The sequence below is a fragment of the Podarcis raffonei genome, chromosome 5, assembly GCF_027172205.1.
Source record: "Podarcis raffonei isolate rPodRaf1 chromosome 5, rPodRaf1.pri, whole genome shotgun sequence".
Lineage (NCBI taxonomy): Eukaryota > Metazoa > Chordata > Lepidosauria > Squamata > Lacertidae > Podarcis > Podarcis raffonei.
The window spans coordinates 21,849,196-21,874,541 of NC_070606.1; the positions used below are offsets into that span (position 1 = coordinate 21,849,196).

Sequence of the window (25,346 nt, forward strand, 5' to 3'; positions counted from 1 at the left end):
GTGCTCCTCTCGAGGCGAGAGCCGCCGCTTCAGCCGGGGCTGGGATGGCGAAAGGGGCGCACGCCGACGCCTCTCCGCGCAAAGGGACGCGCGCGAATTGCGAGGTAGTTTTTGCGCTGTGAGGCGAAGCGCCTTTATGCAGGCGCGCGCGCGCGCAGGGAGTTGAAAACGCAGCTCCGGGAGGGTTTTGTCCGCGTCAGCCGCTGGGGTCCCCGTAGGGTGGCGTCGAGAGGAGACGAGACCCGTCGCGTGGGGAGGGGCGGGGGGTTAGGGCGCCCGCCCCTGTGGCCGCGGGAGGGCGCCTGGCCTCGCCCTCAGATGGCTCACCCCTCTGTCAGCAGGGCGGGTCGGGTAGCGAAGAAGTGGCAGCGGCGGTGGCGGCGGCGGCAGCAGCCACGCTCCTCTCCCGCCGGTGCCTATCGCTTTAAGGGGCTGCCGCGGCCGGGAGGAGAGTAGTGGCTGAGGCGCGCCGATGCCGCCTCCTCCGCCTCATTTCCTCGCTCGCTCACAGGAAGTGGGGCCGCTGCTGCGCGGCGCAGCCTGCAGTCCAACAGCAGCAGCAGCAAGAGCTGCTAGTTGAGCCGAGGAAGAAGCAGCAGCAGCAGGAGGCGGCGGCGGCGGGGGGGCTCCGTTCTGAGGTGAGTCTTGCGGGGCGCGCGGGCCACGTTCGCCGTTCTCCCGTTCCTCCCCGCCATCTCAGCCTCCCCGTGGCTTTGGCGCATCTGCCCCAAGCAGGTTCTCCCACTCCTTTCTTCGCTCCCGGTGCCACGATTGCCGCCCACCGACCCACCCCCACCCCCTCCATGACACCCAAATCTAGGCTCTCTAGGTCTAGTCCAAAGTCCTTTGCGCACGTAACGAAAACATCTCGCCCACCTCGGCTCGTTGTTGTGCCCACTCGCCCACCCCCGGTGATGTATGTGCAGGATGGGTAACAACTCTTGGATACCTATCTACACACCTGCGTGTGTGTGTGTGTTTCTTTTTCTTAAATAAACCCTCCGCCTCGCCGTATCTTAACCCTTTCTTTCCTCCCGCCGCCCCATTACAGAAGAACCTTCTATCCTTCCTTCCTCAAAAATCCCCTCGGGGCTTCAGGACGCCAAGCCGAAGATCTCTGAATGCAAATCGGGTGACGCCTTGTACTCCTCATTCGTTCAGTCTGGTTGCAGAGTGGTGGAAGGCAACATCCCCCGCCCCCACTCCACCTTTCCAGAGCTTATATATTTTGGGGAATAGCGTTTCTGTCATAGGAATTACTTGATTATAGCATCAAGGCTGGCGGTTATTCCGAATAGGTTAGACTAAGTTGAAATGCTAGAAGATAGCCTGGATGGCTCAGTTGGTTAGAGCAGTTGGTTAGAGCATGGTGCTCATATTGCCAAGGTTGCAGGTTCAATCCCTGTACAGGGCAGCTGCATATTCCTGCATTGCAGGGGGTTGAACTAGATGACCCTCAGGGTCCCTTCCAATTTTATGATTCTGTGTGCAAGATTCTTTGGTTGTTACCCTTATTCCTATTAATCACAATTGTATTTCTTATCTGTGCCTTATCTATCCCGGACACACTTTTCCTAGCCTGTTTTCTTCAAACAATTGCGTAAAATCACACTCCACTCTTGCAAGTTGTCCTATAGCTGCTTCAGTTGCAACCAGATTTTTTCCTCCGTGCGCAAAAGCATGCAGTGGAGGAATAGAAAGCCATCTGTTTCTGTCATAGTAGTTTCATAGGCAAAAGGATAGTTAAAATGTGTCGCAAGACTAGCAGCCCACATGCAATAACTCTGGGCTGTGTACCCTCTATATATTTTCTCTGTTGCATTGTGCTGTATGTTCTCTTCCTTCCTTCCACCCATAAATTTATAACTTAGTTCCCTCTATTTTGTGCCTGTTCTTTTCTTCACATATCTCTTCTCACTTAGATACAGAAAGAGAGAAAACTCATTATTTCTTCAGATCCCTTACAGAGTAAGCTGTTTTGTAAGCAGTGGTTTATCCCATGCAGACTGGAAGGCTGTGGGTGGTAAATGGATGGTGTGCTAGACAGTATTTAGCATGTGTTTCTCTCAAGATGGGGTGCTTTGTTAATGAAGAACTGAGGGCTTTTTTTTTACTAGCGACAATCGATCACTCATATTTCCTGTCTTTTTAAAAAAATGGTATAGGACAGGGATTCAGAACTGGTAGACCTTTACATGTTGCTGGACTTGAATTTTCATTAGCCCAGCCAGCATGGCCAATGGTCAGGGATAGGAGGTATAGTCCAGCAACATCTTCGAAGGGTTCCCCATTCCTGGTTCAGAGGAGCAAGTAGATAAATTACTCCTATCATTTTATTTTGTTGGATGTTCCTCTTTCAAGTTTGAGAGAAGAACCAACTGAGGTGTTCCAAACTGTGTTACAGAACTGGTCATGGCTACAAAGCTGAACCATGAATCAGTAAGTCTCTGTTTTGTATTTTGCCTCTGCCACGAACTCTCTAGGTAGCCTCAAGCAAGTCACAGCCAGTTTCCTCTGGAATACGGCGATAGTACTGACCTAATTTTACAGGGTGGTTGCAAGTTTAACATTAAACATGTCGTACTGGGAAAGCACACAGTAAATTGGCAGGATGTTTCGGTATCATGGGAGGTGAGAAGTGCATGGATTGCTGTAGCCTCAAGCAAAGCCAACTTGCATTGTTGTGACACAGTGCAGAAATCATCTGGCACCAGTTGAATTAAAATATATTGGAGTTTGCAGTAGGAATGGTGAGGTGAAGTTACTCACTTGAGATTCAACCCTTTGGTGCTTTCCCAGATAGATGAATTGGCTTGGGCTTCCCCAAGCCCTTATGTAGCATAGCTACTTAAGAGTGCATTCAGATCTTGGTACATGTCATTGGAGCGGGGGCAAATCAGTTCTGGTGTCCCATTGCCCCTGTTTAAATGTAATGATCCCATAGTGACTGTTATGTCTGGATTACGATTGCTCCCCCGACCCATATCTCTTCTTTTCTTGGTTCTAGGCAGAAAAAAGTCAAAGCATGTTGATTCATTCTTTTGTAATGTCTCTCTCATCCGAGATGGAACTAAACTATAGGATATGTGGGAAGTTGTTATGAAACCAAGGGCGTCTAGTAGCCCTGCATGAGTCTTGCTGGTCTTATCTGGCACAAACTAAAAGAGAAGACCAGATATGAATTGTGGTTCTTGGCTTTAGGCTGCATTCTTTCAAAAAAACACAACAAGTTTAAAATATGCAGAATCATCACGTAACGCAGATTTCTGGTGCTTTAGAGTATTCATACCTAGATTCTACACCAGGGGTCCTCAAACTATGGTCCGCGGGCCAGATCCAGTCACCAGAGTCCTGAACCTGGCCCGCCCGGCAACTGCAGAACCCGCCTCGCCCCCCCCCCACTTTCCTTTTTCCCACGGGGAGGCTGTAAGCAAACGCTTGGCACACACAAAAAGGGAAGCAGCGAAAAGTAGCAACAATTCCGTCCCCAGCGTTCCAAAAGGCTCCTCGGCATTCCGAAAGGGCCCCTCCCCCTCCCCACCCCCAACGTTCCAAGGCTTACCTGTGCCAGTCAAGGAGGGCTTGGAGGGGAGAAATGCGACACTGCTGGGCTGCTGGGGAAGCAGGATAGGGCTAGCCGAAGGTGTTCCTTTTAATATATGTTGGTGTGGCCGCTTGCTTGATCGCCTCTCCCTCCCCGACGGTCACAGATCCATTGCAAACACAGGAGGGCCATGTAACGGTGGGCGAAGCTCCCTTTCTCTCTGCCTCTCGTAGCTCCCCACCTTTTCCCCTCCCCAAGCCCAGGCCAAGAGACAAGCTCAACAAGTATACGACCAATTTAATAATAATAAGGTGTTTCGGACAGTACTGCAAGTAATTGGGAGGTGGGCAAAACTCAGTGTTACTCTACGTAGACCCCTTGAAATTAATAGACCCAAGTGACTCATGTTCATTATTTCCAGTAGATCTACTCTGAGTGATCTAGCAAACTGGCATTGACTACAACCCATAACATAACATTTTAAGAGCCAGTGTGGTGTAGTAGTTAAGAGCGGTAGATTCGTAATCTGGGGAACCAGGTTCGCATCTCCGCTCCTCCACATGCAGCTGCTGGGTCACCTTGGGCTAGTTGCACTTCTTTGAGGTCTCTCAGCCCCACTCACCTCACAGAGTGTTTGTTGTGGGGGAGGAAGGGAAAGGAGAATGTTACCCGCTTTGAAACTCCTTCGGGTAGTGATAAAGCGGGATATCAAATCCAAACTCTTCTCCTTTTCTTCTTAAATATTGTATTGTTTTTCCTGTTTTGTGCACTACAAATAAAATACAGTGGTACCTCTGGTTGTGGATGGGATCTGTTCCAGAGCTCCGGTCAGATCTCGAGGTTTTCCGCAACCGGAGGTGCTTGTTCTGCGCATGCGCGTGGTGCGGTAGAGCAATTCTGCGTATGCGTGTGTGGCGAAACCCAGAAAATTACTTCTGGGTTTACCGCATGTGTATCCCGAAGGATACATAACCAGAGGTGCGCGTAAGTAGAGGTACCACTGTATGTGCAGTGTGCATAGAAATTTGTTCATATTTTTTTCAAACTACAGTGGTACCTCAGGTTACAGACGCTTCAGTTTACAGACTCCGCTAACCCAGAAATAGTACCTCGGGTTAAGAACTTTGCTTCAGGATGATAACAGAAATCGCACAGTGGCGGTGCGGCCGCAGCAGGCGGCCCCATTAGCTAAAGTGGTGCTTTAGGTTAAGAACAGTTTCAGGTTAAGAACGGACCTCCAGAACGAATTAAGTTCTTAACCCGAGGTACCACTGTATAGTCTGGCACACAGGAATGTCTGAGGAACAGTGAACTGTTTAAAAAGTTTAAGGACTCCTGTTCTACACCATATGAAGCACCATGTCACAACTTTCCTGTTTCTTTTAAAACATATTGGTGATCTCATTTGGTTAAGGAAAATATGTTCATGAAATCATACAACTGGCAGATGTCTACTCTTAGGGTGGGTTAAATATTTGTTCCCATCTGTCCTTGCTTTGATTAGAGAAAAAAAATACTGGAAAAAAGTTGCATAGAAAAATTGAAAGCTGGTCACTTGAAATCATGTGGGCGTGAAAACTGTTGCTTTGTAAAGAGAGCCAAAACCTTGGCTATCATTGTTTCTCGCATAAAGCCTCTGTTGCACTGATGGAATGGGAAGGAAAGGGCTTAGAGTGATCAGGTATTCATGTTTGTCTTTTGATTATGGTTAAGGGACTGGATTGTGTGCTTCAAACCTATGCATGTAAACTATCAGCACCTTTAAAGACCATAGAATCATAGAAATACAGAGTTGGAAGGGATCCCAAGGATCATCTAGTCCAACCCCCTGCAATGCAGGGATCTTGTGCTGGGTGGGCTTGAACCACCAACTTCTGGTTTACAGTCACACACAATGATTCATTGTGTTACAGAGTTACAGGGGAGCTCTGGTAGCTAAAGTGATCAAATTTCTCATTGGTTAGGTGTCCTGTTTTTCACACACACACACACTGCTTTTTTAAAAAAAATATTATTATTATTTGCTTTAGACAGAATAATTTGCCCCGGTTACTGTCCAGCATTTGAAAGTAGCCAGGCGCATTTTGCTTCGAGGAGCTGAACCATGTTCAGCCATGGTTCACATCAATGCATGTGTGTCCCAAACCATGATTAACAATGGCATAATCTTTCATGTAAGAAGAACGGAAATTTGTCATTCTGTGTCCCACTTCTGACCCCTCAACCTTGGTTAAAAGCTAAAGAAAGTTGTTCCTATGCCAGCCCCAAGTACGGTATTCATTTGCAAATAGTACTCAGTAGTTACCTGTGCTGCCCATGAAAGTGAGAAAATTCAATTTACTGACATGGTGAATAAAATATACTATTTCTGGATATATATGTGTGGGATTGCACATTGCTGCTTAATAGAATGTACTGTCTATTACTGTATGTTAATTTCACAAATAATCTTCATGTGATTATGGCAAACATTTTAACTTAAAATATTATTAGTTTTTCTAATTGCTCTTGGGTAATCCAGTACTGACAATAGAAACACTCCTACTTTTCTTAGTTTAGTTATAATGGATATATTCAAAGAAAAGCCAAGAAAGTTTGCTGCAACAAAGATTAAGGCTGCTTTATGGCTGTGAATCTAAAAAGACAACTAGGAGAACTCAAGTTTTGTTTTCTAACAAAATCCATAAATATGTCATATTGTAGGACTGTTGAAGTCTCTGCTGCAACACTCTGTGCAATGCTAGACACTTGCAATGTGAATGAGATAGATACAATGTTGGAACTATTTGACTAGCTGAATGTTGAGTAATTCAACAGTTCTTGACTGTGGAAATTTTGTTGCATTGACGTGTCCTAATCTCAGTGTAGCTTTTAACTGCACTGCTGTAAAAGAACCTGGAAGTGATGTTATTTTCTTTGCTACTTTAAAGTCTGCTGATCTTCTAATTGCATTTTGTATTTTTGTCCCGACCCTGAAGCAGTTAGGTGTTCTGGAGATGACTGCTCCAGGGTAATGTGGCAGCACAGATGTCAAATATCATGCTATTGTAGTATATAAAGTAATGACTTTATGTGCAGATAATGATGATAGTGAAGTATTCTTGTGTTTGGTGCTATTTTAAAGAAATTAATTTAATGTAACTGAGTGGTAGGAGTAGCCATTTGTGCAAGGGCTTAATGAGACAGCTGGTGCTCAATGTCTGCAGAAATGTCATTCGCTCGTACATGTCTTGTTTTGGAAGCAATATGTACATAATACTGAAAAAGTCTTTACAGTCAGTTTATATGTTGAAAAACTGAGGTCTACAGTCTGACCTCAAATGTTTCATAACTAAACCGATTTCCATCTTATCCACACAGGCTTGGGGCAGCTGAGCCTTAACTCTATAAAAAATAATAATAGTGACACAGGTAGTGAAAAAAGTCTACCATCCCATCTGTGATGGGCATGAGGTTGAGAGAGGATTTTAAAACCCGCTCTGTTGCAATTTGATTCTGCTCCTTGTCTCACAGGTTTCCCCCTCTTAATGAAGAAGTGAGGGTGACTGCAAATGAAGAGGAGAAAAAATGTTCAGTTTCCTTGTAGTTGCAGCTTATTGCCCTACATACTACTGCCCTGGATGAGAAGAGTGGCTTAGGGGAAGAAGGGTGTTTAAAAATGGTGGCTCCCTGAAAACTCTTTCCTCCCCTAGGTTATAGGCAGAATAGTCCTAAATTCGCATGATGAGAAGATTGAAGTGACAGATTGTCCATCATTTCCAAAGGATGATGTTTTCCTTTTTTTGAACAGGTGGAATCTATGTCTTCAAAATCCTCCAGCTGAAACCAAGCAGGTCCAAGGCTGGCCCCAGAACACCCCATTTCACGTCCTCCCACCAGCAAACCCACCTGTGCTCACCAAGCTTTCAGTGGGCTTAGTGAGGGCCTCCCTCAGGTGTGTCTTGCTACCAAAACTCATCTGTGTGAGCAGAGGGGCACCTCTATCCTGTTCAATGCCCTCTAGATTATGCCTCATTTATTTGGCAAATATATAGGCAATAGGCATGAGCACTAGGCTCTCAGGCAGGCACACACCTAAATACAGTGTGAACAAATGCAGTAAAAAGACAGACTAAAACAATGGAATTGGAAAGCAGTAGGCCAAGAGCAGATGATAAAACTCAGCAGAAGGCTGAGAAACAGTGAAATCAGCTGGTTACCATACTGGAATGCCTGGACAAAGTATTTCACTTTATCAATATGTTGGAATCATATTTGGGAACACCCTTCTGATGACAGAGGGGCTTGTAAGTGAGCATCTGACAATGACTAATGGTCAGACAGGAACATGTGGTTGAAGTCAGCCCCAACTTGTGCTTTGAATTGTGCCTGAAAATGGACTGGCAACAAATGTCACTGTTTAACTACATGGGAGAAACTTTGTAAAGGGCAGTGCCAGTTCTAAATGCAGCTGTCTGGCTATCAACAGGAGCTTCTGTGAAGTCTTCAAAGGCAGCCCATGTAGTTGACCAATCTAGTCAACTAGTCATCTAGAGGTTGCCAGGCCATGGATAATGGTCAACAGGTTTTCTCTTTCCCAGGGGGTGGGGAGTCGCAGCTGATGCACTAATCCATGGGTAGGCAAACTAAGGCCCGGGGGCCGAATCCGGCCCAATCAACTTCTAAATCTGGCCTGCAGACGGTCTGGGAATCAGCGTGTTTTTGCATGAGTAGAATGTGTCCTTTTATTTAAAATGCATCTCTGGGTTATTTGTGGGGCATAGGAATTCGTTCTTTTTCTTTTCCAAAATATAGTCCAGCCCCTCACAATGTCTGAGGGACAGTGGACCAGCCCCCTGCTGAAAAAGTTTGCTGACCCCTGATAATCATAGCTGAATTCTATTGGAATTGAAAAATAGTGTTTTATGGTCTTCAAATTTTTGCTTCAGATAATAAAATTTAGTGTTTCAAGTAGAGTTATATGGCACTATGGAGTGTGATATAGCCTGACTGCTTATACAATACCTGCTCCCATTGCAGACTGTGTGTGTGTACTGTCTTGCTATGGCATGAATAAGGTAGGGTTGGCCACTGTGAGCTTGGCATTGGTAACTTCAAGACTGGACTACTGCAATGTGCTCTATGTGGGGCTTCCCTTGGGCTTTACCTAGAAGATCCAGCTGCTATAGAATTCAACAGCTAATTTGTTGATCCTATCAACACCAAATAACAGCTTTGCTGGAAAGACCACTGGTTGTAGTGGCTCTCTGTTTGTGGAATGCTCTCACCTGGGAGGTTCGCCTAGTGCCTTCATTATACACCTTTAGGCACCTGGCAAAATTGTTCCTCCCTAACCAGGCCTTTTGCTGATTGACACTCAGTGCCCTTTCGCTGTGCTTCTCAGATGGGGTACTGCTGGGAGCAACTATAGGCCCCCGAGGTGCACTCAGCCTGTCCTGGAAACTGGATTTTCAATGTTGTAGCTCCAGCCTTCTGGTATTATTCACCAGCCAAAACTAGAAAGGCACCTAGCAAGATGATGCTTAGGTGTCTACTGAAGACCTTTTTGTTCAGGAAGGCTTTCACCGAGGTCTCTCTACTAACAAACCACTTTTCTATGAGTGGAGAGTGTATGTTGGCTTGTTCTTGGGGATAATTCAACATGTAGCTGCCAGCCCCCAAACACCTACATTCTGCTGCGGTGATTCAGTTGATTGTAAAAGTGGGCCCAGTGTTGGAGTAGGCAAGATGAAGCTTTTTTAAAACTTCTGATAGCTGAGGCATTATTTTTCTCAAGTAAAAATAATTCTGTGATGGTACAAACTCCATGCTATCTGGGGGCACCCACCCGCTGTGCTTCTGTGTGCATTCCTGACACCTCCTTGGGGTGGCTTATTTTGCTGTGCTTCTGTATCACGAGTGAATTATTTAGTTTCACTCAATGGCAGAGACATAACAGAATTACAGGCCCCTAGCAATGGTTGATTAGAAGGGGACAAGGCTAGAGCAGTGAATGAAGCAATGAAAGCAGCAAACAGCTATTTATGAAGGCAAACAATTTTTTGTGTTCAGCTGAGTCTTAAATTTATTTTTAAGTCTCATGTCATGACCACTATTAGTGGGTCTTGGCAAAGATGTTTACTGTTTACAAAGTTTACTACGGATTCCTAGTTAATAAAGTGAGGGTTGCTGGAATAGTAGCAGAGGATAAGGCATTTGAAAAGGGGTTCAGTCAATGCAGTAGGGAAGGATGAAGTGATATAGCTTCATTTCAAATTAGGACAGACTCAGTTTAACCTGTGGCCTGTTCATTATCTTTATAACCACACTTGCTACCTTTAAAAGAACAGAAATAATGAATTTTATGCCCTGCATCCATTGTTGGAGGCAGTATGATTCCGAATACCAACTCACCCTTACCAGATGACTTTGCAAAATATATGATGAATAAACCAGTGATCTCAAGCCCATAGCGGATTGGGGGAGGAAGTCTGAAAGCTTTTCTAGTAGGTCCCATGAAGATTCATGAAGGCTAACATTTCCTGTAAGTAAAATAAGAATTTTGCTTGAAAAAACGTGTCACTTTCCAAATGGCAAAATCAAGGAAAAGTCTGGGAACATTTTTCTCTTGGAGGTAAAATTGCTGATGATCTTAAACTGAGTCAGATAACCACAGAACGATGAAGCCAAAGGACCATTTTGTAGCCTAAAAAAACACCCTTAAGATAGTTTTGGGAAGTGAAGTTTGCATATGTATCAGAAGAATATATTCAATCACACCATTATTATGATAGAAGTGTTTGGTCGTCTAACAGAAGCCATTATTAATTTTGTCTGGCTTACCTTTGCTTTAGAGTATGTGAGATTCTTTTGCAAGAAGTAATGTGGTTATCTTAGTCATACGTAGTTGCCATTTTTTTGTCTTGCATTTTTTGGGAATTGTACTAATAAAATGCCCATAACAGGCCATCAGGGGATGCTGGTTTAAAACTTGGGACATCAAAGAGCTGAGTCTTGTACATAACTGGTGAGCTGTCTGAGTCTTTGTGTGTTTAGAGGTAGAGTAGGTCTCATAAGAAGAATCAGCCTCAACTGAGAGCCTGATAAAAGATCCTTTGGGTACTGGATCTGTCCCTTGAGCTGCTAGGTTTACAATGCATATTGGTTTACAGTGCTATTGCATCTGTGTAATCTGCCAAAGTATTCAGTTTGTTAGATGATGGCTGCCAGCCTTATTCTCTGAAGAAAGGGATACTTGCTTCTCAACTGTGAAGTGTGTTTGGAGGTTGAAGTGACTGGTTAAACAATGCCGTGTTCTTTCGCTGTTCTTATATGTCAATAAGCAGAACGCTGTTGTCAAAAGGATGTTCTCTCATGGTCAAGAAAGCAAACTTATGCTGCGATGGTTTCCCCAGAAACTCAATGGATTGCCTCTATGTTGCTATTGTTAGCCTAGTCTGTGCTTGAGGTTTAAATGGACTGAGCTTTCTTGTTCCTATTCGTTCTACTCAGATATGAATATTTTACAGCCTTCAGTTAACATGGTAATAAATACAATTTCTGACTTATATGCCTTAAAAAAATCTATTCCAGAACAAAATCTGATATTCATGAATACTTATGCCTTAGCAGCATTTTGAGTGGACTAAGAATGTTTTGAACAGAAAACCTTTTTGTTAAATATTTGAAAGTGGGTTTGAGCCCTGCTGCTGCATTCCCTTCCCCAAAATTTGGAATTTCTCTACACGACCCCTAAATCTGCTCTGTTTTCCTTCACCCCCCCTTAAACTTGTTATGATAAAAACTTTTTAAAGTCCTTGCACTAGCGGAACTGATTAGTTAGATACAGCCCATAGAGATTGGAAGCTGGGTGTTGTTTTTTTGTCTCATACTTATCTCCTAGTTTGGTACATAATGATGTGTTTTGTTTCTTGCATCTTGATTCACCACATCTGGACTCTAGTCAGTGACTTGAAGATACACCTGGTGTTAGTTACTTCAGTATGCATGTAGATATTAATTTATAATTTTATCTGACTCTTCCCTACGCCCAAAACACTCTTCCTAGTGGAAAGGCCTTAATACCCTGACAGGTCTTCAGAGATAGGTGTTTTTGTCAATTGCGGAGGAGCTATTGTTAGTACATCTCTACAGTGCTTTTAGCACTTTGCATAGGGGTAGTTTTGTTCAGAGGTTCTGCTGAGACTGTTTTAGGATTGTGGGAGGATTGGTCTTTACCTACCTGCAGTTATGTAAGTCATGCAAGTTGGAAGGCAATCCCCATAGATTGTTGTTTTAGAACCATAAAGCCCCTCTCAAAATACAAGTGCACATTCTAATATTTTTGGAATTCTAAACCTCATATCTGACCATCCCTTTTTTTACCTGAAAAAACTACAGGTTTCCTGTGTACCCTTTTCAGAAGAAGGTAGATGTTCCTGCGTGGTGACAGAAAATATAATTGGAAGTAGGAGTTAAATTCACTAACTTCTTAATACATTGCCATTTAAATAAAAAACTGGTTATGATGCATTCCAGAAATGACAAAAATAGCAGGGGAAAGAATTCTGACAACCACTTATGTAGCTGGAAAAAAAGCTGTTTTTTACTAGCCTGTTGGATGAGTTTGTTTCAGACATTTCCACAAGAAGGAAATCACTGGTGTGTAACCCAGTAGAAAGAATTGAAGGTTTACAACCCGCCTCTGTCATGGGCCATCGCAGAAAAATAAATTTTGTGATTCATCATGTCTACATTTTTAGGATATTAAAACTTGCCTTCATGTGTTTTCCAGATGTTTGCCTGTTTTGCAATTCTAACTGAGTGTACTTTTCATTTAATTCTAGGCCCTCCCTTAATTTTGCTGACTCAGATTACAGATTTCCAAGACGGAGGAGAGAGAAGCATAAGCACCAGAGGAAAATATCCTGCAGACTGCCCATGAAAATTACTATTGCCCAGATATTTATGGCTCTGACGGGGGTGCGCAGATAGTGAGAAAAATATTTTTAAAATGCCCCCACGGCTATAAATTGCAAGATTCTTTTGCTTTATACTTATCAGAATTTGATACATTTTCAACTTGTTGTCTTTAGAATACAGAAGCATAGCAAATTCACTACACCTCCAAAAACGTATGTTTAGACAAATTGCCCTGAAAGTAATGGGGGCTGTATCTGACTGTTTAGACTGTAAATGCTTGCAATAATGGAAGTTGTAGCAATACTGGGATTTGCGATCTCTGCAGTATTGCTTGAGCAAGACAACAGTTGCAAGTTTCCCCCCTTCTTTGCCTCACACAAATGGATGTATCAGTAGAAATAGTTTTGGTTCAGCTTACAAACAATTGCTCCTTTCAGAAAATACTAGCAAGACATGACCAAAAACATCAGCTGTTTTAGTTGGAATACAACTTAAGTGCCGTAAGAATGCCTAGAAGAGGCATAATATTTCAAGCCAGAACTCGGTGGCTGTTGGTTGGTCTTGCCTTGCTGTTGAGTTTGTTGCTGTTTATGTACCTCCTTGAATGTGCTCCACAAACGGATGGCAATGGATCACTTCCTGGCATTGTAGGGGAGAGTTTTGGTAAGGAGCACTACCAAGCCCTCCTGCAGGAGCAAGAAGAACATTACCAAACCAGAGCTATGAGCCTTAAGCGCCAAATTGCTCAGTTAAAGCAGGAGCTTCAGGAAATGAGTGACAAGTTAAAATTGTTACAGGAGAAGAAAACCCCAAGAGTCAACAGCATGGGCTATCAAGGCACCAAAGAACAAGCGCCCAACGATCTCCTGGAATACCTGCATTCTCAAATAGACAAAGCTGAAGTGAGCATGGGGGCCAAGCTGCCTAGTGAATATGGAGTCGTTCCTTTTGAAAGCTTTACTTCCATGAAGGTGTTCCAGCTGGAAATGGGGCTAACGCGACACCCAGAGGAGAAACCTGTCAGGAAAGATAAGCGAGATGAATTGGTGGAAGTAATTGAGGCTGGCCTCGAGGTAATCAATAATCCAGATGAAGAAGATGGTCAAGATGAAGATGACGGAATAGGGGAGAGACAGCTTTACAATGAAAACGATTTTATAGAAGGTACTTTATGCATTTTTGAATTCTAGTTCATAATATGGTGGTCTATACCAAATGGCAGAATTTCCGAGACAGAAGACTGGCTTTCCCCAACCAGGTAGTCTGTAGGTGCTTTGGACTACAATTCCTTTCTGCATATGACCAGGGATGACAGGAGTTGTAGTCTGAAACATCTGGAGGGTGTAGAAGGTTGCAGTAGGTCATTAAATAACAGGTTTGGGGGATGGCACCATGAAATTGCAAGCACTGCCCTTGACTTGTGTGTGAATTTCCCTATATCCTTTCTACCTGTAGAAGCTTCCAACACTGGTTCTCCAAGTGAGTTTATAAGCATACCTGGTTTACTTTAACCTGTGTAGCTTTTGCATTATTACCAAGCCAGATAGAGGGCCTAAGTGTGTACAAGGTAAGGGCATGCACTTTTCTGCGGCTCACTCCTATCTCCTTAATCCCTATTCATCCCTTGAGACTGAACCAGCCTTGGTTTATAGATATCACAGGAATGATGCACTTTTCTTTACTGGTAACTGCAATGATATTGGGTGGAATTCAGCGTCATGCTTTGATTAACATTCTGTCTGTGCAAGCCTTTCGGCTTGCCACACATAATGTTCCCCGTTCTCTTGCTCCCATGTGCTGTTCTCAGGATTCTTACCCCTCCAGAGCCAATTTTGGGAGGTGCGGGGTGGGGAATCCCTGTTGTGCACGTGGAAGACTTTAAACAGGTCTTCCACTACTAACAGGGCTTGTTAGGTGAATCCCACCCATTGCAGTCCTTCTCTTATAATATTTACTCCGTTGCGAATTTAAGGATTAATGATAACTACAACAGAAATCCAGATACTCAATCAAAGCAGGAAATAGTTACTGGCCTAGTGTTTGTGATTTATTTAATTACTTATTTATTAAATTTGTATACCATCCTATATACCTTCAGGTCACAGGGCAGTTCACAGGATAAAATCACAATATAAAAGATACAATATAAAAAACATCAAAATAAAAACAAAAGCAACCCAATAACACCCCGTCCAAAAAAAATACAACCCACATTTTAAAAGGGCATTGGATGTGAAACATGTGAATTGGATGTGAAACATGATGTATTTCATGTTATGCCCATGTGTGTGTAGAGAAGAAGCATTATATTATTGCTCAAGAAAATGAACAAGGGTGAGAACCAGATCATTTATATGGTGTAAAGCAGTTGGAATGGTGCAGATTTGCCAGCTGCCAGCTAAGTAGTCCATTTGAGGGTTAAAAAATGAAACAAAACAAACAAAAACCTTAAATCATTATTCATTTTTGGATCAACTTCTACAATTCCAAATTTAACTCTATTGCTGTCGTTATTTAAAGGAAACTATCAATGACACACTCCCCTGCCTGATGAAAATATGTCATAAGCTTAAATATTTCTGGACTTTACACTTTTGTGTGTGCCATTCTCTCTCCCCCCCCCAAAAAAAAAATCTGACTGGTCTGAAGTCTCAGCATTCTGTTTTGCATGCACAACTTGTGGTGTATCACTGTCATATGTGTTGGACTACCAGGAGCTCAGTAAACCACCTGAGGTTTTTCCCCCCTGCCTACCATGGTTTGAAAACTAGGGGGAATTGTCCAGTAGCTGGTGGGTTGCATCTTCTCTGGTGTGCAGGGCTGCCAGTTATTGCATATGTATATAATATATTGCTTACTCATTCAGTATTTTTGGCATCTGATTTATAGCATGTCAGAGCATTGATCCATCTAGCTTAGCACTGTGTGCTCCAGAAGTGGGGGAACCTTTTTCAGCCAGGGGAAAACAATCCCTTCTTGGCAACCTAATGATCTGTAGGATGAAAGGGAAGACACCCACAAATAAAAAGCCCATACAGTGTCCTTGGCCACCTTGCAACGATGAGAAAACTCAAAACCCTGCACATAGCAAACTTCTAAAGGAATTCTCAAGTGCCCTGGGAATGAAGCAGAAAAAAAATAGAAGTCTTTTCTCAGAGGAAGAAAACCTTTGAGAAATTGGGAGGACATATTTCAGCATAGAACTAAAACCAGGTAAATATTGAAGTACTGTACAGGGGTTAAATATCCCCCTCACCCCCATAGACAGCAGCTCCATACTCTTGCCTTCTTCCCCCACCCCTGTCCACTTTCCACCAGTCTAGTAACAGATGACATATTTTTTTAAATCACAAGTTGGCAGGAGTACTTCAGTATGTCTCAGGCTGCGGTATAGTCCTGTAATGGGGGTAATAAGTTACATGTAGTACTCAGCATTTTTTGAGTAGTCTGGTGGAGCACATATTAGCGATCCCAGACTGGGTGTACTTGAAACTTCTCAGCTGAGTTTTCAAACCAGGACACCGTGTGCCCCAAAACGTAGAAAACTGCTGTGACCACCCTTGACTGGCCCTTGAATATATTCACTTGTTTAGGAATCTTTGCAGTTCATTATTCTTAGGCTCTAAGAAACTTAACAATGATGGTTTCACTTCATTGCTAATTCTTCAGGCAGGAAAAAAAAGGTTTTTTTTCTTCTTTTGGGTGCTGTGTCATTGTTTCCAAAATGCGGTCAAAAATATGGCAATGATTTCTAAGACTTATTGAAAATGTTCATGTCTAAGATTGCCTTGAGACTGTCATTTTCAAGAAATTGCACCACAGTGGTAAGTACTGCTCTTTTTTTATGCACCTGCTTTGTCTCTGTCATCATGTGTACTTGTGCAGTTTTGTGAATTGCTATCTCAATCTTCAGGTCTTGATAATTTGTTTGCTCCATGAAGGCGCCCATGTTGGCATATTGTTGAATTATACATAATGTATGTGAAGTGCTTTGAATACCCACAAAGCACTCTGTAAATACCAAGACTTTTACATATGCATTTCCCTTAAGAGCAATGCCTTCAGAACAAAGTGAGCATGTTCTCTTCATGGCCACGTGTCTTCATTGTTGGCTTATAGTTGCTGTTGAATCATTCTGCAACACTTAAAGGAAAATCACTCTGGGCAGTAAATCATTAGAGTAGGTTAGTAGCTGGCCGCAGTAATGCTGCATCGCCTCTTTTCGGTACGTTTCTTTTTTTCTTTTTTTAAGGCAGTTAGTCTGCAGTTTATAAGATGAGGAAATAGCATTGACTAAACGTTTTCTGGCAAGCCAACAGAAGACTTTTTTTGGTCAGAACTGAGCAACTATGGCAACCAATGACTAAATCTTCCACTCTTAATATTTTGTTCCCTTTGGTGGTTTCAGTATCTTGTATATCTGCTCACTTCATAAAAATTGTTGCCTGGCTAGCTTGCATCAACAAATGAAGTAGTTTTCCAGACAAATTCAACTGCTTCACTTGATATTCTTGCCTTGTTACTTTTTTTAAAAAATGAATTTTAAATAAGAGTTGTTCAGCACTGGAACAACTACAATTTTATGATTCTATTCTTAAAAGCACTTTTAGGGGTTAATCACAAATGTTTAACTCTTAAGAACTGTGCGCATTACAAACACACATCACAACGGCAAGTAACAGTAACCTAAAGCATATTTCTTTAAAAAAATCAAAATTGGAATCTTTATCAGAATATTTAGGTTTTCAAATTTTCAGTAAGCAGACAGTTGCAGTTGTTAAAATACCCATGAACAATTAAAATTATTATCACTTAACTGTGACCGAACGGAGAAACCGAATTCAGGTTAAACCATGAGATCTCAACAGAATTTGGGTTTGAAGTTCTTTGGGAGTTGTAACTGTAAATGCAGTGATGCCAGTATGTATAACACGATAGCAGCAGGTAGGCTAACCTGTGTCCACTCAAACTACTCAACAAGAAAAAAACAACACCTCTGAGAATTTGGCTAGATGCACCCAGACTCTATTCAAGAGTGAATTGCTATGGATTTTCCCCATTACTACCAGCAGAATGCAATATTACTGATTTTTGAACTTATAATCAGGTTTTAGTTAAATAATTTGTTTCACTCAGCCACAGAATAAAGTTATTGTTTCTAATTTCCTATTACAACACCTGAGATTCCCAGCCATTTCACAATAATGGCTAGTGGCATTCTTTAAGTCATACGATAAAGCCAGAAAATTGCGGAGTACACACTATGCCCATCCAAAAATGCCTCATTATTTTTTTTAAAAAAAGCAAAACAAAACACTGAAGAAATGAGAATAATCAGCAAGGGGGAGGATGACGGGAATCATTTGAGCAGTGGAAAGGCCTCAGTAATTCCAGTAGTACAGGCAGAACTTGTGGCAAAACATAGACTGCCACTTGAGCAGGCGAGCAAACATTGGGATGAGGTATTTGTGCTTTTCCCTATTAGCTACTAAACCAGATAAAATGAGTGCAATGTATGATGGAAATAATCATGGATAGGGAAGAGTTATTGCTGCTGTTAGTTTTTCCAAAACTCATTTCCCTGTGTAGTTGTATCCTTCATGGAAAAATAGCCTAGGGATTAGTCAGTGAACCACTCTGTTGCAAAGAGTGTTGGGTGATGTTTTTGGTTTTTTCCAGAAATGTTTGCAATCTCTCTGGCAAATTTGTTTATAAACTCTTGGCTTTAAAATATTTTAAGAGTTCATTGCTCACTTGGACCCATTCAGTTTTAACAGCCATTTAGCATTGCCATTTCCCCTGATGAATACTCTTGATTACCAAGACTACCATGTTACTTGGTGTGGGTTCAAAAATGATAAACCGGTTGATAAGTTTGCAGCTTGCCTGGTTGAAGCCGGAAACCATTACATCCAGAAAACGTATCAGTTTTATTTTATTTGCTAATTCAGCCATTCTGTCATAACAAGTCTACTGTACAAGGAGTTTGATATAAATATTACAGTTGTTAACTTTGAGAAATAATCATGGAAATAACTGGACTGCTGATAGTTTTCAATGCATACCAGTAGTCTTTTGCCTGCTTTTAAATTTCCGATGTGTTTTGAGCAGGGCCTTCTTTAGCCGGGGATGCAAGGCGTGTGGGGCACCCAGGTGCAGAATTCTGGGGGGTACCAGGCTCCCGCCACTGAAGCCACCTAAGTGTATTGTATTGAGCTGCTATGCGGCAGCAGGGTCAGCGACACCTTTGACACGACTGATCTCGCGCTGCCTGCCTGGGAGGAGCAGGCAGACAGACAGGTGGTGCAAGATCAGTCGTGTCAAAGGTGCTGCTGACCCAGAGTGAAACTCGTATATGCGCGCTTGCAAGGGCCCTCCCAGCTCCTCTAGAAATAAGGGTGCTCCCACAATGAAAGGCTGCCCAAGATGGCTCTCCCACACATGCGCACAATGCCCGCCCGTCTCATCTTTCAGACACCTTCCTACGACCGTAAGCACATGCACATTGATAGAATTGTACATATTCTACAGGAAACTGGATATACACATTTAAAAATTGTCCATTCATATTATGTAGAAAAATTAATGTTCCTTAAATGAATTAGCATAGTATACTGCAGCAGAACCGAGCATACATTGTGGAGGTAAATTGTGGCCATTTTTAATTAGGCGGTCTTGGTTGGCAATTGCACAAGTTATTTGTGTTTGGGGCAGGCTGATAAGTTTCTAAGAAAGATTAGGAGCAGAAACAAAGTCTTCATACTGTTAGAATAGCTGATTTGAGTCTGTTAGTGAAAGGAACACATAACGGACTCTTAAGATGAACCCCGGTTCAGGTGATGTCAGTAAATCATGAGCTTTGCCAAACTGCAAGCTCAGACATTGGAGATGGGATGTAGTTTTGAATGGCAGTTTGCAACATAGCAGTTTCTGGATTTTTCTTCACAAATGCCATTTCAGCATAAAAGCAAGAGATAGAAATCCAGAAGTTACTTTTTCAGAAACGTCTGTTAAGAGGTCTGAATGCAGCCTATTTTCAGACTCTTAAATTATTTTTGGTAGGGGCATGGTGACCTAGTCCTCAGTGGCCTGAGTAGCTGAGCAGAGCTTTGACATCATTAGTCTTGACAGGATCTGTAAAAATCCACATAGGACTGGTGATTAATTATCTAGCAGCTATGCGTGATAACTCTGTTTGCTCATAGAGAATTATAATTTTCTGACAATCTCTGCACACTCTGAAGGTGTTTGTGCCCACCTTCAACCCTATGCTATGCATATTTACTTGACAGCTGTGCATTGGACTTCTGTGGGACTTACCGTATTTTTCGCCCTATAGGACGCACTTTTCCCCCTCCAAAAATGAAGGGGAAATGTGTGTGCGTCCTATGGGGCGAATGCAGGCTTTCGCTGAAGTCTGGAGAGCAAGAGGGGTCGGTGCGCACCGACCCCTCTTGCTCTCCAGGCTTCGCGCAGCTCTCTGCAAGCCATGGGAGCCAGCGCCGGGCTCCCACGGTTTACGGAGAGTTGCCTGCATGCTGAAGCCTGGGCGCGCTGAGCTCAGCGCGCCCAGGCTTCGAGCTTCGCACAGCTCTCCGCAAACCGTGGGAGCCCGGCGCCGGGCTCCCACGACTTGTGGAGAGTTGCCTGTTCTGGTGGCTGGGGTCAGGGGAAGCTCGGGCTTCCCCAGCCCCGTGCCTGGGGAAAAAAAAATTCCTCCCCTTTATTTCCCCCCCAAAAAACTAGGTGTGCCTTATGGGACGGTGCGTCCTATAGGGCAAAAAATACGGTAGTCCAGGGGATACTGGTATAGTATTGCAGCCTTCAGGTATCTTAACACTTTCAAACTACCAGTACAGAAAGACAGGTGTTGTCTTTATTCTTATTCCTTTTGAGTTTTTAATCATTAATGTCATACCTTGGGTTAAATATGCTTCAGGTTGAGCACTTTCGGGTTGCGCTCTGCGGCGACCCGGAAGTAACGGAATGCATTACTTCCGGGTTTCGACGCTCGTGCATGCACAGACAGTCAAAATGATGTCACGCTGTCAGAGCTGCCCGAGGTCCCAGCTCACAAAGGACCAACGCCGGTTCGTTGTTAAGTACGAAAGTCTTTATTGAAGTTCAGTTTCGCTTTCACAGCCGCAGCGTGCAGCTCTACGTCTCAAACTCTAGACCGCTGAAGCTCCGTCTGAATCTCCTCCCCCCAGAAACCAGTTCAAGACTCTAGCCTTGCTCCACCTCTTCCTTTGCTCTCTCCTCCTCTGGTTCCGCCTGTCCGCCGGGGTCTCGCCCTTCCTAGACTCTTCTGATGCTGAGTCCCCTGAGTCTTCCCCCTCCCTCCGGCGGGCTTTAGGACCTGGTTCCCAATCCGGGTTTTCTGCTGTCCCGCGCGCCTGTGCATTCGAACTTGGCGCGCTTGCCCAGCCGGCAACCTTCCTCCTGACCATTACACTGCTGCTGTCACTGCTTCCCCCTTCGGGGAGGCTAGCTGGAACTGACCTCCCCTCCGTTCCCCCACTCTCCGATGGAGTCGTGGTCAGCCCTGACTCATCTTCTCTCCCCGCTGGAGGAGACGCTGGTCCTGACACATGTGACTCTTCCCCCCCACTACGCTCTGGTGGGGAAGCTGGTCCTGATCTCCCGCTGCTGCCTTGGGAGTCCTCGCTGGCCCCTTGCTTCTGGTGCGTCCCCCCTGGGACCCCCCTTGCCCTCACCATCGGCGCCCCCTTCTGGGAAACTTCTGATTCGCTGGAGAAGCTCATGGAATCTCTCGGGTCACTGTCATACTCCCCTACGCTGCCCTCAGATTCTTCCCCTTCGCTCTCTATTTCCTCTCTCCCTTGTGCTTCTGCTCCTGAGCCTCTGACACACGCGCATGCGCGGAAGTGGCAAATCGCGACGCGCAGGTTGTGTTTGCTTCAGGATGCGAACGGGGATCCGGAATGGATCCCGTTCGTATCCAGAGGTACCACTGTATAGTGTTGGCCGCATTATTGTTATATGTTTACTATTAACTAGAAATTGTGTGTGTGTAGAGGGGTGTTAAGTGGAATGTAAGTTGAGCAGTAGGCCTGGGCGATGTATTGATACATTGCCTGGAAACCTGTTTAAAGTTAAAATCGCAAGAACGATTCCAGAATTTTGGAGCAGAAATCCCCGTGTTTGCGTTTGCAGTGTCACACGGTGCCCCGGCTGAAGTGCTCCACTCAGAACAACGCTACCTGCCTGGCCTTGTTGCCAGGAAGCAGCAGGAGCTGTGCACAGTGACGCTGATCATCTGCATGGCCGGCAGCTGCCTCCTACCTCCTTGCCTCCTTTCCAACATTGTAATATATCGGGATATCGCAAGTTTTAGCTGGCGATATATTATGATATATTCCGAAAGCAAATTTTCCTAGCCCTGTCAAACAGTTAATGTGCATGACAGCTAGTCTTTGCGCACATTCACTTGGCTTCATGGAGAATGTGCATATAATGCTTCCATGAAGAGGGAATAGTGCACATTTCCTGGTCAATATGCATAATCTTCAACAGGCCTTGGAGAATGTGTGCATATTGACTGCTTGCGTGTTTCCCACAGGCATTTGGTTGGTCACTGTGAGAACAGGATGCTGGACTGAATGGGCCATTGACCTGACCTAGTATTATTCTTATTAGGTTTTTTCCCCTTCTTGCTTTTATTGTGTATTTTGTGTTTTTATCTTGCATTTTTAATTTGTGAACTGCGCTGAACTCTGTGGATGTAGGGTGGTATACAATAAATAAATAAATAAAATAAAATAAAACCTTTTTTCTTCCAGTAGTTCCCTGGAAAATATTTGCCAAAACTGTCATCCTAGCTTCGCCGCTGATAAATACGATACAGATTTTAGAGAGGCTGTTTTTGCACAGCTCTATGAAAAACTGTTCCCTTAAACTTACCCTTTTGATCCTTTCCAGTTCAGCAAATATTTAACTCAAAATTTTCACTTTGAGCAGCATTTATAAAAATTTCTGCAAATGACAATAGTGTTTGTTTTAATTAGATCTACCACAGTTCACTTTCTATCAAGGAAACTGATGGAGAGAAAATTATTTACCTCCTGCAATGGGCATTTTTTGAGTCCAGCTATGGAAATAGTTTGCTACTATTTGGTTTCTGTAATGCATATTTGCTATTTGGTGACAATACAAGTTTATTGTCAGTGTTTGCCAAATTTGTCATCCTTTAGTGCAGGACTTCTAAATGCTCGCAGATTACATTAAGGATACGGGAACTATTTAGAGGGGAAAAATGATAATGCTTTCTAGTACTTGTTCCTTTGCACCTTCTGCTTCTCCCTCTCCCCCCAAAAACCCTGGGTGAATTATGTACACTTAGCCTTTGATAAGCCTAAAGAAGTAGCATCTTTTTTCTTTTTCAAAGAGAAATTGGGAATGGTCGTTTCAATTGCTAAATCAAAGATTACCAACAGATACTTTTATAAAAACTGTATTTGGTAGTAATTATAATGAAAGCTTTCTTGAGAGCCCGATGTTGCCAAGAAGCAGGTTAGACTTAAATGAGTACAAATTTGTTCTATGAAAGTCAGCCAGCTGATTTTAAAGTATTGATCTTCTTGAAGAAGGATCAGTCGCAGCTTAACACAGTCAAGCCAAGTCATCTGCTGCTTAGTGTAGGACTTGACCTACTAAGCATCTTAATCTGTCAATAAAATTCTACAATAGATAATGAAGGCAGGAGTCTGATTTTCATTTTGAACATTGGTTACTGCAGTCTCTCTCTCTCTTTCTTTCTCTGCCCCCTCTCCCTGCAAGAGTGCAATTTACAACTTGGCTAGCATTTTGAGAGCAGGAGACACACTTGGGTTGGTGCTTTTGTTGCAGAAATAGTTAAGGAACTGCCTTGTAGAATCAGATCATTGTTCCATCTGCTGTGACTCGCAGCAGCTTGTCTAGCATTTGGCTAAGGTCTTTTCCTCATCTTGGTACTTGAAATACTTTAAGTGGAATTACAAGGGGTTGAATCTGGGTTTTATATATGAGAAGATTGTGCTCTGGAGTTCCTTTCACATTTTCAGTCTTGACAGCTGAGTTTGTTTTTCTACATAATAATGTACCTGGCTGAGCACCATCCTGAATATTGACACTCTCCTCACAATGTATAGTAATTCCTGAAGCAGTGGAATTTGTCACCGAGTTTAAAGTCTGTGACTGAATCAGTTCCTCCTGTAAATTGTTCCTAAGGTTATTACCGCACTGAGAGAGACAAAGGAACACAATATGAACTGTTCTACAAGAAGGCAGATGATATGGAATACAGGCATGTCACACTGTTTCGTCCATTTGGGCCCCTAATGAAAGTGAAGAGTGAAACTGTTGACATCTCCAGGTCAATAATAAACATTATTGTTCCCCTTGCTGGAAGGACAGAGGTTTTTGCACAGTTCATGCAAAACTTCAGGTAAGTGCTTCAGAAACTAGGCCCTATACCAATCCTATGTAGTCATTTTCTACAGTAGAAGACAAATACAGTGAATCTTCCAATCAACTATAACGCGTAGTGGTATTGTAGAACGCTTGTAGTTCCAGTTTGGAGAAGCATATTCTCAATTTAAAATCTGAGATGCTTTTTTGCCTCTGAAATAAAGGCTAGTGTGCAAAATGTGACCATAGATTGCTGGAGCATTTGGTACCTGATGTGCTATGGATTAAACACTAGCCACATCTCAAGAAGCAGTAATGGGAAGAAGGCACAAAGGATGAATGAACTGCAGCCGTTTGTCATTCATTTATAATGGACATCACACCTATAAGCCTGGTATTCCCGACAGTGCAGTGACTTAGTGATTAATTTGGTCAGATTGGTTTCTAGGATGCAATAGGTAAATGTATTTGTAAATAGAACAAATCCAGTATGCGATATTTGCTATTTTAAATTACAAAACCCCTTGTTAAGCTATTGCAACACCAAATACTTGTTTTGCTTCTCCAGGGAAGTGTGCATTAACCAGGACAAGCGGATTCACCTCACAGTTGTATATTTTGGACATGAGGGGCTTTCTGACGTCAAGAGCATCTTAGAATCAGTTGCTAGGTGAGTTGAAAAAGTTTGAACTTTTGATTATGTAAAAAAGCAGCAATTAGCTGTTTAAATTTGTCTTAATGAGGTGCTAGTATAATGCTTCCCCCAGATAAGGTTTTGATGACTGGCTGGGGTTAATAGAAAACCTTCAGAGAAGCCCATGCAATATTATCACTTTGCATTTTAGTGAGTGAGTAGCAAAGTTTTTATTTTTCTGAATTTATTTTTTAGCAAAATCAATATTCTACTGTTCCTTTACGAGAAAACACATTGTAACAAACCACAACAAACACAAATCAATGCAAAAACCTCACATAAGAATAAACAGCCTTTGTTTAAAAAAGCAACAACCAGAGGAGGCAAAGACCCCAAACTCAGCAGCAGCAGAAATAGTAGAATCAGCCATTACCAAAAGCTTCCCAAAACAGCTGTTTCTTTATTTCACATAGCTGTATACTGCTTAATGCCAGAGCAGTCTCTAAGCAGTTTCTAAAAAGATGTCACTGCTGGTAGTGTTGAGGCCAGGTTGGCATTTCCGGGGGAAACAGTTCACAATGACTGTCTTGGGGACATCTTTGTTCTCTATATTCGCTGAATTCATGTAACTATTAGATAGCTTTTTTGAACAAAAATCGGTGGTAGCTCTAAGATTTGCTGATGTGGCAATTTTTTCTAAAGCATAAAAATATCCTATGCCAGTAGGAGATTTTAAATGACAAAATAGAGGATGCAGACAAGTGTTTATGGTTCTGTGTTCAAAATACATCTACATTGGTAAACTGGGGTTTTATTGGGGGGGGGGAGTGGTAATTTACAGCATACTTATTGCAGGCA

At 43.0% G+C, this 25,346-nt stretch overlaps 1 protein-coding gene and 1 long non-coding RNA gene across 2 annotated transcripts in view; one reads left to right on the top strand and one right to left on the bottom strand.

Annotated features, from left to right (window-relative positions):
* The first annotated feature begins 9 nt into the window (after positions 1 to 9).
* Positions 10 to 25,346, top strand: part of CSGALNACT2 (chondroitin sulfate N-acetylgalactosaminyltransferase 2) — a 34,048-nt gene continuing 8,711 nt past the window's right edge. Inside the window, exons 1-4 of the mRNA XM_053388193.1 lie at positions 10 to 104; positions 12,370 to 13,609; positions 23,675 to 23,891; positions 24,423 to 24,524. Coding sequence (XP_053244168.1) covers positions 12,952 to 13,609; positions 23,675 to 23,891; positions 24,423 to 24,524 — 977 coding nt within the window. The 5' untranslated portion in view covers positions 10 to 104; positions 12,370 to 12,951. The remainder of the gene's footprint in view (positions 105 to 12,369; positions 13,610 to 23,674; positions 23,892 to 24,422; positions 24,525 to 25,346) is intronic.
* On the bottom strand, positions 9,590 to 11,964 carry LOC128413785 (uncharacterized). The gene is made up of 3 exons (XR_008330459.1): positions 11,909 to 11,964; positions 9,944 to 10,065; positions 9,590 to 9,859 (listed from the first exon to the last, which is right to left on the bottom strand). It is a non-coding gene; the product is annotated as an uncharacterized LOC128413785 (long non-coding RNA).